The following is a 17,495-nucleotide window of genomic DNA, read 5'->3' as shown; positions in this document are numbered from 1 at the left end:
GGCATGTTATGAAAGAAAACTTTTCGTATAATATTTTATATTATATTATATATTGTGTAAAATTTTGTTAAAATTTTAAAATACAAATATTATATGATAATATATATATAAAAAAAATATATATCTGTAAATTCTATATAATTAAATAGGTTAGATTTCTGATTGATGTAATATATATATTCCATTTTTTTTATTGAAAGATCATTTACTTATTATTATTTTTTATCGAAAGGATATTTTTAATCAATTTTTCTTCATTAATATATACATATATATATGAATAAAAAATACTATAAATATTGATTTTTATGAAAAACATTTCATTTAGCAATATAAATTTTGTTTCATTGTATTATTACAATATAATATAAAAACTATTACTTTAGAAATATAAAGTTTTATTTGAAAGAATAAAATTCTTTACATATTTTGTTTTTAAGAGCTATCATTTTAAATCACAGGTCGCTATGCAAAGTTTTTCATCAAGATTTGTTGTAATACTATTTAAGGAACTAAAAACATAGTACAATGTTCAATATCATTTAATGAACATGTACTTTGTTTAAATTGTTTTCAGTATGCTAAATTATATAAATCATATGTTATTACAAAAGCAATCGTTACAATCATGTTTTTGTAAAATATATAAATACATAATTTTGATAATCTCAAATTGATTATTTAATTAGAAATACTTTTTTAATTTTAGAACTGTAACTCATAATTGAAGAAATATTTTATTGCAATATATAAAATATTTAAAGTCTATTATTTTCTTGTTCTATTATATGACAAGAAGTTATTTAAATTTCTAATATTAATAAAGTATTTTAAAGTTAATTTTATCTATTATTACAAAGCATTCTATTTTAAATTTCTGCAAATTGCAAATATAATTTCTACTTTAAAAAAAAATATGTACCAGTACAAATTAATTTTTGCTATTAGTACAATCTTACAACGCAATTATAAATCAGTGTTAAAATACTGACTAGGTCTTTTACTTATTACGATTACGTTGAAAATACTTATGTGCACTCATACGTGCAATCGTATATTACTATATTTAAAATATTTTAAAGTTTGTTTCTTTGATTAAGCATAAAATCTTATAAAAAATTATAATCTTATAACTCTAAGTAATCGTCAGTTAATACGTTTATCTTGCAATGTTCATCTCTTTTTTTTTCTTCTTTTTTTTTCTTTTTTTTTTTTTTCTTTCTATGATGTAATAGCGACTGTACGATCATTAGATCATAACAAATTACACCATGACGAAGCTTGATCTAGTTATATTAGAATCGATGTCATTGTACTTTTTCTTCCTATTAATGTATCTATTTCAAGAAGAGCGACATTTTTTTTTGTTCTACGTCCAATGTGCGCGACTAATTAACGCGGCTAACGTATCATTAAGATGGTCCCTTAATAGAGAAAAATAATTCTGTGCTCTTTCAGATCAATCAGATCGTTCCGCAATAACGCACTGTACTCGTTTCCACGTAACACTCGCTCTCTTAATTAATCTTCGTTTTCTCTTGTCTCGTTTTTCGAACATCTTTCGACACGATTTAACATCCTTCAAATTAATGCATCACACACACTCGAAGGAAAAATTCATACAAAATTCTCATTATGTTTCAATCTCTCTACACCAGTTAATCCCTATTTGCCTATGTAATCGTGATGTATCGTTTCGAGAAACCAAAACGCTGCTGCTAAAAATATCGTTCCTGAAAGATCGCCCAAAGCTGTCAGATACGGTATGGCGGAATTATCCGGGTCTATCTTGAATCGCCACATAGCGTGTATAATAACATGCGCCACGTAGAGCAACAACATGACCTGCGAAACAAAAATTCTCAGATATTCGAACCTTTCACTTTTTCAGTGGTACAATTACGGGCGTTATACTCACTTGAAGGACGGCCATAACAATGTAAGACACTACGAAATATATGTGTAAAGTGGACTTTCCCCATTGGATATAATCAGCGGCGAAAATGAAGATTAATTCACCGAAAATCGCCATACAAATGAGTATTCTCGCTGTTTTCGCGTATAGCGCTAGAGAATGAAAGCGAGCGTTATTATGCAACTGCGAAAAAGCGTGTAAGAACGTAACATTAGTTATTCTTGCATCACTTACTGCCTGTAAAGAGCGCCTTCCACGGGGCAATGAATATTTTCGAATGTGGCGGTAAAATTCCCATGATCGTCGTTTGGTGCAATGTAGTTGAGATTCTAGATGCTTGCACGGAGACTAAATTACCACCAATTCCGTTTATTATTGGATTAAAGATGGCGAATCCCGTGAATCGGTCAACGACTCCACTGAGAATCAAACCTCCGCATCTGTATTAAAATACAAATAACGAATAACAATCGTTTAATCGTTGAGAATTCTGAATTAAAAATCTGTGAATGAATGTACGTAAATATAATACGACTAACCCACTGATGAATAATGCCGATAAAACTGGAATCCATCCAGATGTTAAAACGTTTCTAGTATATTTATTCTTGAGCACTACATAAATCCAAAATGGTAAAATCAACAAATAACAACCGAGTATAATGTACAAAATCCATGGTATGGAACCGGTCATTCTCTCGAATAACGCCGATGCGATTGTGGATAGCATGCTAATTGATACGACGTCTCCGAAGGAGGCAGCCAAAGGTGTGGCTAAATTATCAGGATTCATTTTACATCGGTATGAGATTATGATGACGGCAATCATCACAAAATCTGTGGAAAAAGAACGCGAATTAATGAATCAATTTCGAGGAAAAATAAACAAGGAAAAATTGGAATGTTAAAATAACGCGTTGAACTTTTTTTTTTTTTTTTTTTTCCTCTACCGAATACATAATTATTTTTTAATGATTGATTCTCAATAAAAAATTATTCGATTATAAAAGAGAATGCGTAGATTGACGAATATGAGTTGCATTCGATGAATAACATTTGCAAGTTTAATGTAAATGTCGTAAAAAGGAAAATTGATTCACGATTCAATTACAATAGACTTTACCTAGAATAAAACAAGAACTCGTGGCGGTGGATACACTGGAGGCGATCAATAACAGGCAATGATTCCATTCGAAATTGTACTCGCTACTTTCTGCTATCGCGGAAATAATCGCGAAAATTGATACCAAAATGGCCGCGACAATCGCCTGTATCTGTACCAACGCGATGTTACCGATAATCATTTTCACGATCTCTCGAAACTCGTGCATATTCCCCAGATTGGCTTGCGTACATAAACGCGATGCCAAGCACATGTCGAGATTCCCTTTCAGACCCAACAGCGAAGGGACAAGAATGATTAATTGAGAAACGGTGCGAAATACTGGCCAGTCCTAAAACAGAGAGACGACATTTAATTAAAGGGAATATCCCGTTCCCCTCCGGGATATTCTTATGGAATGGAATGCAACCGAGGAATGTAAATTACGTTTCAAGAATTTCTACATTAGTAGACGCCGATAAAATCTTAGATCGCGAATGTTTTAAGGGATGTTGAGTCGGATGGGCTCGAAGATGAGGAGAAGAAAAGAAGAAATCGCGCGGAATATTTATGTATAAAAAGATTCTCAAGATTAGCCCTGTTGTTTTTGGGGCCATCATATTTCATTTGTTACGACAGATAAAATGCAGAGATAAATAAAAAATAACGCGCGTTTTACCATTATCTTCAGATAATAAAAGTAAAGTGTGCGATAAGAGGAACTTGCCCTTGGAAAAATATGTGATCTATAATAGAAATTAAATTTTCAATTTATACCAGATTTAATTAATCGAATCTAAGACGAGCTTAAATTGCTTTATTAACGTTTTATTAACGTTGAGTGATACGTACCTTGACATTCTCGAGTACGAGACCAGCACCGATTGTACCTATCCCGGCGATAAAGAAAGGCACAGCGACTTGAAGGGTGGTCTGATACCATCTTTCGTGTCTGTACGCGCTGTTACCAAACCCATCCGTGTTATTATGGAACTCAGGATCGGGATCTGAATTTGCGACGGAAGAGATCGTCACTATCGAACATCCACTGGAAAGTGTTCCACCACCGAGATTGGGTAGTGACATGTCCGTTTTGTTCTTTTGGCCATTAGGACTTTTCAGACCCGCTATCAAGAAATCAATACATCTCACATTGCACCGTACGAAGTTTTAAAGACATTTAATTTATAAATTATTTCCCGGAATCGTTCTTGGATCACTCGAATCAAACACGCGTCTATTAAAAACTTATCTTTCCAAGATTTTTTTTATTATGATCTCTTAAATTTTCATTGACAGAAATTTGAAATTTTGCCAGAGATATACACAAATATACGAAATTTTCACTCGTTGAATCGCGTGTTCCCGTTAACTCTGTTTCCAGGATGCTTCGGTCGCAAATCTTTCCGTTCTGAACGAGAAATTAAAAAATAATAACGAAAATAATAATAATCACGACGAACATTATCGTTACTTATAAATTTCTTTACAAATATATATATTCGATTCTCTTGTTTCTTAGTTTCTTTTACTCTTTTACTTTCGTAAGTAATGCGGCAACGACGCAAATGTTTTATAAAATGCGATTGCGATTAATTAACGCGGTGGATTTTCATTAATAATAATCTGTAGAGCGTAATCGGTGCAATGTCACGTTTCAATCGGCTCCCTTGGTTCTTCGACCTCCCAGTTTGCCGGTTGTTTAAATGAAATCGAGTTCGAAACAAAGCAAGCCGTTATCATCGTTGACGGTAACACTTAGCGATACATTCTATCTTGCCGCGTTAATTTCTCCTCACAAATAGCAAATGTCTATAAAACTCGTACGGTTCGTGACTTTTTCGAACGGAGTATTATATGACAGTCTTTTCTTTCTTTCTTTTTTTTTTTTCTCTCTCTCTCCCTAAGTCTATCGTACGATTCGAACGTGACAAAATTGGCGATTAATCGTTTTTCTCTTTCCCCTTCTTTTTTTTTTTTCTTCCACGTCAAAACTGTGAGTATACGCACTCACTGCCCATGCATGCAAACGAAAAGTCAACGATCGCTCACCTGCCACTTTCTTCACGATATCGGGCTCCGCTTTGATGTCGGCGGATGAATTTAATTTGTTATCGATCGCCTTCTCTATGCAGTCGAAATCTAAAGCATAATTATCCTTTCCGTTCGACATATTGTCTCGCTGTATGGTAAACGCGTGATCCTTAACTCCCCTGTTATTAAGTTTGTTTGCTAGATGCTCATTGTGATCCGCGCAGTCGTTTAATTTTATATCAGTCACGTTGAACAGCGCCGGTTCAGTCGACGAGACCGGAGAAACGACCATATCTGCAAATTTTTTGATGATTCAATAGAGGATATAATATTTAAAGACGTATCTCGTATCTTTTAAATGATAAAAATATATATATATATATATTGAACATTGGCTATTTGGCCAGGGATAAAAATATCTTCGAATTCGAATTTATCGCAATACGTACCGAGTTCGATGTTGGCGGACGATCTTGTAGTATCCTCTACGAAATTGGCAAAGTCCGGGATCGACCTGAGACACTTTCACGTCGGACCTGCCTATCTCGGTCAGCCTTGATCTTTGAAAAAAAGAAGAAAACAAAAAAAAAAAAAAAAAATTCAAAAGAAATATTATTTTTGGAGAGGAAGATTGATGTGTTTGGGTTTTAAAATTAAAAAAAAAAAAAAAAAGAAATCGTTAAAAATAGAAGAAGAAGAAATCTTACTCGAAATGGAAATATCCGATTTTATATGGATCTTACCGATAATCATAATAAATTTTATTATTACGAATGTAGATATTGAATGATCGATATCGATCAGAGTTATTCATTAACTGATAATACGACGAGGATATTCATGGCTCCACTGATAGCTCCATTTTGCTACTCTCTTAATGTCGTTGCTCTTATTGTTAGTCTAGACTTTTGATAGCGCGTGAAACTTTATATACGAGATCAGCATAGTATCATTAACGACATGAGGAACTTAGTTCTTGTATTACTATTAATCCAAGTCCACGTGTCGCAGGATTTATATTACACGGGGACAAAAAAAAAGCTGAAAACAGCTATTTTCAGTATTCTCGAGAAGAATCTATCCTTCGAGGGCGATATTTTACGTTATGAAATTGTTGAAATTCTCGAACTCGAGTATTATAACTTTTTTTTTTCTCTCTCTCTTTTTAATTCACGTTTCTATCTCACGATGGATAAGCGTCGTTGAATTATTACCATGTACGTACGTACACTCGATGATAATAGAAATTAACGCGATACATTCATTTACAGAAATAAACTTGCTATCAATTACATTTAATTGTGATACTATGACATCACACTTTTTGAAACAACAATTTACTGTTTAAAATATACGGAAATATATACGCTTTCCAACGCGTTTTTCGAGCTGCAAAAAATATTTTTCTTCGTAACGCTATCAGATTATATTTAATTGTCGGTTTTTTTTTTTTTTTTTTGTTTTGTATCGTAGACACTCGTAAAGACACGAAGCGTCGTTACGTTTTGTATCGTAGACGCTCGCTATCGTAGACAATATTGTTAAGCAAAAAACGCGAAATATGTCGCGGAAGACAGCGAAGAAAAAAACGGGAAGAGTAAAAAGAGGAAGAAGAAGAGAAAGAAGGAAAGAAAGAAAGAAATAAAGTTTGTTATCTTGACCGATACTTACGTAGTAACGATATATTGAAGAATTTGCGCCAGCGTGTCGATATTTCCTCGTAAAGCGTTTATTGTTCCTTGATATTCGTTTAACCCTGCCACTTCTGCTCTGTTGTCGCTGCCCGATCTCGTTGTCGAAGTCGCGTGCAATTTCGTACGGGACTCCTCTCGATCAGCGGTACGTGAGCCGAAACGGAAAGTTGGTTCTGTCGTACGGTGACGGAGGATCGTGATCAATGATCGATCCAGCGTTGTGGAAATGTTGCTCAAGGAAGGAGTGCACAAATGCCGCGGGAAAAACGAGGAGGAAAAAAGAAGCGGTTCTCGCACCCGTAAACGCACCACCGCCGCGCGTACTCAACTGTTTGCCTCACACGGTCGTGGCCGACTGATAAAAGAAGCTTTAGTTCGTTTGTCGGCACTTCGACCGTTCATATGCATGGATGCGATGCGCTGATGGCCGGGCATACGCACGTGCGCTATCTCGACCGGCGACGATGGTGGGAGATCTTATTGTAAATAGATTGTAGATCGTAGATCAATAATTGATTCGCGAAATCGTTCTCGAACAGTTCTCGTTTCAACTACTGGATCCGATTCATGTTTCTCGATATGTATGGCGCCTCTTCCTTCGTTCCTTATACGCATACGTATTCGTACGCGTGTTACGTACGTTCCTGCATCGAGCAATGTAAATTTAAACGTGAGAAAAGAAATATTTTAAAATTTTTCTTCCTACGAGATAAGAATAATTGCAAGAGCGTAATAATTCGTTATCTAAATATTCTTGTATTATTTTTGTAAAATTAAAAGCTCGATAATTAGATTAAAGCTACCGATTTCATTTCCATTTATTAACGATCAAGATGTACAAGAGTGATTCGTCTGAATTATTATATATTTAAGATTATCGGCGAAGATCTCGATATTTCTTCGAAGAATCTATTTTTAATTAATAATACGCTCAAGGCGAGTGATTCAGTATCGGGAAAAGATGTATGTGTGTAATACTGGGAAATCTTTTTTTTCTTTTTTCCATGAAAAGACGAACGCGATACAGAAGGATATCGAATTTATCGAATACATCGAATATCACGGGGATCGATCGAACGGGAAGAGAAGATGCGTATTCATTTCCATTTTCCAGTATCCCGCGCGATGTAAAATGCAATTGGTCGGATGTAAATTGGACGGTTTCACGGCACGATCGTTTTCGAAGAAATTTCTCGACAATTGGTATTCTCGCGCGTACGCTTGTGCGAATCGAATGGGATTTATTTGATTCTTTTCAATGACGTCATACACGACGATTCATGATCGAGCGGTGAAGTACCTAGCTAACACGTGACACGCGTGGTCATGTAACATTAATCGTAAACTCGATAGTTCGTGTCGTTAAATGGCAGATAGCCATGGAAACATTATGATAATTAGGTCGAATAATTAGCAAATAATCATTATTTTTGAATATATTTTCGTAAAGTGGTTGTATAATTGTTTATAAAGTAGAACGAAAATATCATAACGTTGAAAATTTCTAAGATTCGAGACGCTTGCAATCAAAACGTTAGAAGGAAAACTTTGCGAAAAATTTAAATTCTTTCGCGAAATTGTTGTTGTCACCCAAACACATTACAATCGAATCAACACCGATCCCACTCATCACCGACTTGAGTCAACCGTCTGGATAATATTATTTTGCTCACCTTATCCCGCCAATTTCGGAATGACTTCATCAGGTAGTGGGGAATATATCACTCGCCTCGTCGCAGAGTTTATTGCTCCTTCCAATTTGGAGAATCACAGATGCAATTATCGCGCATACGTTGATTTTTAGCGGCGTACAGTCGATTCGATTCGGTTCGTTTCTCTAGAAAATCGCTTTTAATATTACGTGTTCCGATATTTTCAGACATTGAAACAATATGGAAAAACAACGTCGGGAACGCGATTTTAGTTGAGATTAACGCACCTGGTGGCGAACCGATTCAAGACTAATTTGAGGAGAACAAAACGATTATATCGATATAAACGATAACACAAAGTATAGGTCGAGTACGTGTCTTAATATTTACATTCGAGAATACAAATATCAAACACGATTGATTCCATTTTCTGTTAAAGGGGTAATATCTGAGCGGTAAACAGGTATAAATGACGCGTATCGCGTTTGTTGATTGTTAAACAATCGTTAAAAAAAAAAAAAAACATCCATTGATATGACTTTTTAAAATTTGAGCATGCTCGGTTGAAATTGAATAAATATGGATTGTGTTTTAAATGTTTTAAATTGTTACAATTGCGTACCAACGTAATATGTAAGAAAAGTCGAATTAATCGGTATTTTTAAATAATCAGTTAATTCTTATGATATCGTGAAATAAATAATAATCATCATTTAATCGCTGACATTCGACACCTTTCGTTTAATCTAAATACTACAATGTAAACAATCTTTATAGCAGCTTTATTACTGGTTATAAAACGCACGGATTTCTCCCTACCATGATTGATGAGCATTGTAAATGTATATATTATGCACCGTTTAATTAGCAGTGATTTTCTTTCAACTTACCATTTTATCTTTTTCTCTGTTTCTTCTTTCTTTTTTTTTTTTTTTGTTCTTTCCCCCCCCCCCTCTCCCCCCTCCCCCTGTTTGACAACGACATCGATCACGTTTCTTGAAATTTATCTTATTAGTGGGATTTATCTATGTTATCGCGGTATTCTTGCAAATGCGAAAGATAGAGATTTCCGGTATATTCGGTGGATTTTAATAATTCTATTGACTTTTTTCAGAGTAATGCATTACGCAGTAGTATGATTACCGTGCTAAATTTCAATGAAAATGACTTTAAAAGATTATATACCAATAATTGAGGAAAATAGTGACTCATCATTATCTTAGAGACATGGATGGACAGTAAAAATGTACGTGCTCATTGGCATTCTGACGAAATAATTCTTATTTAATTCTAATTTATACAGATTCTTACCTGTTGTTCTTTTCAAGGAAAATACGTAAAAAGATATATTTTTCTAGTGGGATTTTTCACAAGGATAAATATTTAAGATTTCATCTTAATTTATTTGCAATTTAGAATTTTAATTGGCACATATTAGAGCGATATCATCGGAAAGTATCTTTCATAAAATTTGATCTTGAGTACGATACTTACCATCGACCTTCAATCGACTGTAGGTCGAGAGTCTTGTTTGTTGCGAGTAACATTTGTCATTGATAATAGAGATTATTATTTCAATAAGAATCTCATCTTAAGTGCCATGAAAATGTGTATAGTACTTTAATATAAATTAGAAGAAATAACTTGTTATGATTTTCATTGATAGACAGATAGATCAGAAGAATAATTCTGACGTAAATGATTCTAATCTTCATTTTCATCGATTCGTTATATATTTATCATTATCATACCTTATTAAACTCACATAGTTTATCGACGAAACTTTTTATCGACGCTTGAAATTGAATTCTTGATTGAAATTCTATGATCTGATAAATAATCGGATCATATAGAATTATCATTTGACTCGTAAGGAAAAAAAAAAGAAAAAAAATTGTTACGCGAATCTAATAATACTAGATATTAATTAATATATCTCTCAATTCTTTGCTACATTTCATAATGTAAAATATTCATATTTTATGATATCTTCATATTCATATCTAAACTGATATGATACTATAAAAATTAAACAATTATAGCAACGCAATTAATTTCCCAGCAGATTTCTATTCAAAGAGATTAAAAAAAGTATACTTATATGAGATTACGTGATAAAGGTAAGAAGGAACAAGGAATGATACGACGGTATATAATGATTATTAGACTATATTATTGGACGTATCCAACTATTCTTGACTAACAAATAATATTTATCGACGAACAACCAACTTCTATGAACTTACAATGTAATTTTGATTCTCGAATATTTTGATTCTCGCTCCTTGGATTTTTGTACCCTCGATCGTGTCAGAACAATTGCTAACAACCATATTAAAATGAATATGCCAAACATAGTTACAATGAACATTAATACAATGATGTTGTTTACATGTCGCGTTACAATTCGTCGAAAATTTTTTAAAAGATATTTTTCGCTTCGATGGTAAAAATGTTCGAGTTGACGACGAATGTAGATACTTACAGTAGTTTAATTTTTTTTTTTTTTTTTTTTTTCTTCTTCATATATCATATATCATATATCCAACTTACATAAAAGAGCTTGTTCCCAAGAATTTGATCAATTTGTATACGTATTTCGTATTAAATTGAAGGAACAAAAAGTTTCACGTTCTTTCATATAAGTCAGATATATTTGACACGTTGCAAATTGTCAAATCTTTCGATCATTTCGCTCAAGTGTATCGCGTTGGCTTCGATTCTCTCATATACACGTATTATTCGCACATATATAAATATTTCATAATTTTTTTTTTTTTCCTTCGATCTCGATTAAATAATATCGCTTATAATAATATCATTATATTTCTTTCATTTGTCCTTCGAAAAAAAGAAAAAAAAAGTCGAAACATAAACGTCATAGGGCAAGATATTAAATATTAGAACCTCTATCGTGTAAATACTTATAAATATACGTATTCAGATGAAAGCATTACATTAGGAACATTCGGTTTGCTGTATTCTAACGTTACGTTACAGCTTTTTGTTACGCTTAAAATTATAGATCTCCTTTTCTTTCCTTTTTTTTCTTTTTTTCTTTTTTTTTTTTTGTTACATTTTCTTTTTTTTTTTTCTTTTTTTTTTCTTTTTTTTTTTTATCAAAGAATCGGTAATTCTCTTGTTCGATAAAACGTTCTATTGCGTAGAAAAGATATTCTTCTATATTTCGAAAAAGTCTCATGTTTTCGTCGTTTCGAGGAAGTTTCGACGTTCTCTTTTTGCAAAAATAATAATTTCGATATATTCTTCGATTTTCGCGGAAAAATATTTTGGTACGGTGTGCTCTTACTCGCCTATTACTTTATTTTTACCTCTATCCTTTTCTTCCTTCATCTATCATTTACGACTTGCCGGCTGTGGCCGACTTCAAAATTTTTCTGATCATTATCAGACGAACGTAATTGTCTTCCGTTTTTAATGTTCTTTGTCACAGTTGTTCATAATTAACATACTCGTTTGTATGCGATTACATAAAATCACGATGACCGTTCGTTATGTACACACGTGTAAATAGCACACCTCTCCTAACTTAAATATACACATATTCTTTTTTTTTTCTTTTTTTTTTTAAATCTTTTTTTAATAATTCGTCATCGAAACAGTTGTTTTACTTGTACTTGTGGTTCATCGAATAGATACATTCATCTTTTAATTAATCTATCCTCACTGTTCACGCCGCTAAGAGAGAAACAACTAGGGGACCCTGAATTGTGATTACTTATCGATCGTAAGATTTTTCTTAAATACATTATCGAATGCTCGATCGGCTAGCAACATTGACTAGTCGCGGTTTACATATTAATATAATAACTAATTTTGATTTTCTCTCAATTCACTTAACACCTCTACCCTCGCGTTATTACGTATTACGATATCCTTATGTATATAATTTCGCCGGTATTGCTTAACTTTATTATAGTGTGTACACAATTCGCACAATTCACACACGTACAATACACATGCTTTGTGGTTCGGAGAAACGTAGAAACAGAATTCCTATATATCGTGTACATACAATCGAATAGGATATCTCGTTGATCGGGAGAGGGCCATCTAACAGGCCCTCCCCCATTCCTTCCAATTATAACATTAACGCGTCGCGTAACTTCGACTTAAGTAAAGCTTAACTTAGGAACGTACGTTTATATAACACGGATTAATAGGAACTTAATAAGTTTTCGCGTATCACGTTATATCCATATTGTATTTCCATATTTCCGCGCGAAACGTTAATCCCGCTTGATATTTACAAGTTCGGCCTACGCCGAGTTCACGAACGTTGAATTTTCGCGCGTATCGAATTTGCTTCGATCCTTCCTTTCGAATCGTAAAGTGGCGGTAATCATGGCTCAGTCGAAAAATATGAACAATAAGTTGTTGCGCGTCGATTAAAATATGTCGTGTCATGCATTTAAATATCTCTGTGCGTTCAGAATTTTCTTGTGGCGCTTGCGTAACATTTTCAACCGGAGAAGTATTATTGTCAGACGGTTTTCCCGAGATTACGTAAGAGAAAAATTAAATTTACGAGATCCTCGTATAATATAAATTAAACGCGCAATTAAAATTAAAATTATACTTTAAAATTAAAATTTCGATTGGAATGAAACGTGGTGGAAAATGTAAAGAAATAAATTCAAAACGGTTAAAAGTGATCGATTTTAATCAGGTGCCACTCCGAGCTGAACCTTCTTGGAATAAAAATTCCAAATTCGAAATCAGTATACCGTTCCTCTTTTTTTTTGCATTCTCCTTTCATCCCCTTCACCAAACTTTCTTTAACCAAAATTTGATTTACAACTTTCCCCTTTATTTTTATCTTTTTGTGTTTCCCCGTTTACGCACGTACAATGTTATTAAAGGTATCGAAAGAAGGAAAAAAAAAAAAAAAAAAGAAAAAAAAAGGAAAAAAAAAGGTGCAGAAAAATGAAAGACACGTGTCGCGTAAAAGGGGTGCATCCGTTCACCCTTTCCGCTCCGTGGACCCTATTCACGTTCGCCTATGTTAATTCCTCGCGTTTTTTCCGACATCGACCCTAATTTCACGATTTCGATGCGTTTTACAAACTTTTCTTTCTTTTTTTCTTTCTCTCTCTCTTTCTCTCTCTCTATTTCCATCATCCTTGTCCCTGGAACCCTTGGTGGAGCGCGTGGTATTCGTCGACGGAACAGCGGCACGTTCCCATCTGTCGTCGTGGTCGTTCGTCGACAGGTCGTAGGAAAGAAAATAGGGGAGAGGCGGGTCGGTTACAATGGAGTTGGGAGCTGGGCTCGTGCTAAGCTAGGAGAGGGGCGAAGGAAGGGAGGGGGAAGGGAGGAAATCTTATAAAAGATTTCCAAAATATTGTGTAAATCGGGTGGGGTGCGTGCCAGCTGAAAATTTGGGGTGAAATTCGTCGAAACGGTAAGCGTATGCCGTGGCGCGCGCACCCGGCACGCTTCTGCTAAACAAATAAAGGGTTGCGCGCCTTTTCCGCGATCCCCTTTTCAAAAACCTTCGAAAACCGGCCCTCGAACAATGTCCCATATTTTCACCCCGTTCATCCAAGTTTTTCCTCGAATCCGCGGATCTCTCTTTCCGAGGGAAAGATCCCCTCAGAAATCGTTGAACCGGAAAAAACGTACGTAGTGTACGTAGTGTGTGCGCGCACGTAGGTGATTTGTAAGGAAGAGGGAGAGGAGGCGCGCGTGTATTTGTCGCGCGGAGAAAAACGAGGGTGAATTCGATGAAAGGATTTTCACAAATTCCACTCTTTTTATTTTAAGCGGGCTCGAATTTTTTTGTCCAATGTTACGCGGGATTCGGGCACGCGGCATTGTAAAGCCGATCGACACCGATATTTCATCTCTTCGGAGAGAGGTTTGCATGAAGTTTGTCACGCTGCTTCGCGTACATTCAATCTGATCGGTGTTGTCAATGTTACCCGTTCACGTTCGAACGCGTCCCCGCGATTTCGATAAAAATCGTGTCAACGGGCAAGCTAACATATATTTCATTCCATTTCCTCTCTCTCTCTCTCTCTCTCTCTCTCTCTCTCCCCCCTCTCTCTTCATTTTCGACGAGAAGTCGAATATAATTCCACGACGATATAAATATTCGGGAAAAGAAAGGAACAAGATTCTCGTGTTTCTTCGAAATTTATTATTTGTCCACATCGTGTTCGTCATTTTTTTTCTTTTCTTTTTTTCTTTTTTTCAACAGTGACACTTCTCATTCATCGAAAGAACGAACAATAGGGTTTCACGAAATTCGCTACGTGGAGAAATATTTCGTCGACCCTCATCTCGCCACGTGGATTCTTTTGATCGTCGAAGACGGCGGCCACGACGGTTGTGTGGTAGTGGCGGTGGTGGCGAAATTATTACGGGGGGATGAAATTTCCAAGTTGCTGAACGATAGGGGGAAAGAAAGTGAGCCAAGGAGCCAAGGAAGAAGAGGCGAAAGAGGGGCGGGATGTATCGAAAAGAGGGGAATAGGTTCGGGGAAGGGAGAAGAGGCTTTGATAATTGCAATTCACTTCCTTGTCAGGGAATAAGCAGTGCTGCGTGGTGGTTGTGTGGTGGTTGATGAGTAGGAGGAACAGAGAACTAGGGAAAAGGAGGGGTACGGTTCGATACCTTTCTTAAATTTACCACGAACTTCGAGACGCGGTTATCGTCGTTGTCGTCGCCTTCGACAAATAATTGATTAAGAAACAAAAGCTGAGATCCCGATTATTTTGCCCTGTATATACGATAATAGAGAAAACGATGGAGACGAAATATCGCGTAATACTCCACGTATTTCCACGCGGTCCGTGTTTTAAAAATTTTAATACTCATTCTCCTGAAATACTTACGCTACTTTCAGTTTTGAAAGATATTGATTCCATTGTATTGGCAAAGAACGAAGTAGTTGGAGATTTATTACACAATTTAGGACGCTTCTATTTTTATAGTTTTGTTTTCTTCTCTCTATTTCACGATTCACGATTCTTCTATCGGTTTTTTCTTTCTCTTTTCTTGAAAAACCAATTTCTTCTCCAACTCTCGGTTAGTTCCTTTTTTTTTTTTTTTTTTTTTAATCGAGACGGGATAAGATTGAAAGCGATTATCGATAATTATATACCCAAAAGCGAACGATGATGAAAAATTGGTCGATTCTTTTGTCTATAAGGGAGAATTATACCCTCCTCCATACACTATATTTCCCCGTTTTCGGTGCTCTTGGAAACCACAAGATGTTATTGATTTTTATACATATCCCCGGTGGGTGTGGGTGGGTAGACGTCCAATTTTCGGTGTGTACGTACGTTTGTGTGTTTGCGTACGAGAGTAGGGGCTAGGAGCTGTGTGTCATTTACTCATTGGTAGTCGTTGGTTCGAGAAAGATGGAAACAGTCGCCTTCCGCCTTCCCTTTTCAAACCGTTGACTCCGGCCATCAACCGAAAGGAAAACTCCGATATAGCGCAAGCGTTTCACGTCTTCGGATCGCGCTCTCCCTCTCGCTGAAAATTGACCAACCCGCTTTTCCTTTCGTTTGCCCATAAAATATTATCCCTTGCCACGCTCACGAAGAATCGTCGAGAACGAGAAACTCTTTCTCTCTCTCTCTCTCTCTCGTTTTTTTCACCCCTCTTTATCTTCCCTCTCCAGCGCCACGTTGTTGAGAGTGTGGTGGATGAAAAAAAGGGGGAGAAAAAAAAAAAAGAGAAGAAAAGAAAAAAATTGGAAACTGGAAAAGAAACCGGATACGGTTGTGTTTGACTTACAGTTTTTGTTCGATAAAGTAACAAAAGTGCGGGAAACGCGGGAGCAATTTGTCACGTTTAATTTGTCGGGACACCCTTTTGCACCGTGTTGAAAAACTCGTAGGAGCGGCACCTTTTAAAATACGGAACGATGAAATTGATCGATTTGACGGACACTGACGTTTCAGTAGATTGCATTATACAAGTTCGTGTCGTGCAAAGGTGGAACGGTAAAAATTTAATGGGAACGTAAAACGGGACAGTTTTATATAACGAAATGTGTGAATAAGAAACGAAAGGAAACGAAAAATCATAAGAAGCATAAACTTAAAGAAATTAAAGATACTCTTTATTTGTGCATACCGATCATGTGTGTATAAATTATAATAAATAAATAAAAGGAAATTAATGTACAAAATAATACAAAATGATACAAATAAAGAAATAACAAAGGAAAAAACTTTCTTATTATTCGTAGTCTTATATAAAAATATACGATCGATCTTGTATATCAATAAACCATTCGAGGTTAATCATATCATGTGTGTATATGTATATATCATATATTCTATATATATATATATATAATTCTTCGACTGCGTCATATGACTAGTCATATGACTAGAACTAGTTTTTGGAATTTTTGTAAATTCTGTCGAAAATGACTAGATGGGCTAAAAATAATTTCCCTAGATGCGCGGAACATTTTACAATGAAATGACACGCTTATCAAACACGTACTCTCATATATAATAATATAATACAGATCATGTATGTATATATATATATATATATATATATATTTATATTTATATTTATATCATCTTTTTTCATCTTTAAATACGAAACGTGCTTAGCCTATGACGTAATTAATTTTTGTGTATATATAATTAATAATATATATATATGTATACCGTATTATATATTATATATTATATATACATATGTTAAATATATACTTTTTTTTTTTCCATGTTTCTATCATTTTGATTTAAACGGGTAAAATTTGATTTTGCGCTCAATTACGTTAGTCAAGGCAATACTCGTTTCGGGAAACACACCGCTTGCAGTGAAATTAGATGATCCCCGATGATTTTGCTAGGATCGTCATGATTTTCGTTTCGTGCAACAACGTCTCGACAACGATCCGCGAATGCCCGTGACGAGGAACTATTGAAAACGAAAATCGAGGAGGGAAGCCCGCTTTGCGCGGGGATCACGGATAATCTATTTTATCTATCGCGCTTGGAGTCATTGGTACGCGGGGCGAAAAAATAAATTGCGAAAAACCATGACGCCCCCGGCGTTGCTCGATTTATTATCGACTGTGTGCGAGTCGTTACAAT

The 17,495-nt window shown here is 35.1% G+C and overlaps 1 protein-coding gene across 3 annotated transcripts; it reads right to left on the bottom strand.

Moving 5' to 3' along the window:
- Positions 1-381: 381 nt before the first annotated feature.
- On the bottom strand, positions 382-7,087 carry LOC100865747 (solute carrier family 41 member 3). Of its 3 annotated transcripts, none has more exons than XM_003697001.4 (9): positions 6,723-7,087; positions 5,501-5,611; positions 5,070-5,345; positions 3,870-4,144; positions 3,039-3,369; positions 2,455-2,752; positions 2,150-2,355; positions 1,919-2,067; positions 382-1,845 (listed from the first exon to the last, which is right to left on the bottom strand). In XM_003697001.4, the coding sequence occupies exons 3-9, from the start codon at positions 5,341-5,343 to the stop codon at positions 1,666-1,668; spliced, it is 1,713 nt and encodes a 570-aa protein (XP_003697049.1). In that variant the 5' UTR covers positions 5,344-5,345; positions 5,501-5,611; positions 6,723-7,087; the 3' UTR covers positions 382-1,665. The 3 variants fall into 3 exon arrangements, with proteins under 3 accessions (XP_003697049.1, XP_012346601.1, XP_086763110.1); XM_012491147.3 differs by having other exon boundaries at positions 3,870-4,024; XM_086906984.1 differs by lacking the exon at positions 6,723-7,087 and adding an exon at positions 5,795-5,937.
- Positions 7,088-17,495: the final 10,408 nt, after the last annotated feature.

This window comes from Apis florea, unplaced genomic scaffold, assembly GCF_048593485.1.
Source record: "Apis florea isolate Af1SG1 unplaced genomic scaffold, ASM4859348v1 contig_2495_pilon, whole genome shotgun sequence".
Taxonomy (NCBI): Eukaryota; Metazoa; Arthropoda; class Insecta; order Hymenoptera; family Apidae; genus Apis; species Apis florea.
Note: the sequence above shows the minus strand (reverse complement) of the source record. Positions and strands in the feature narration are given on the sequence as shown.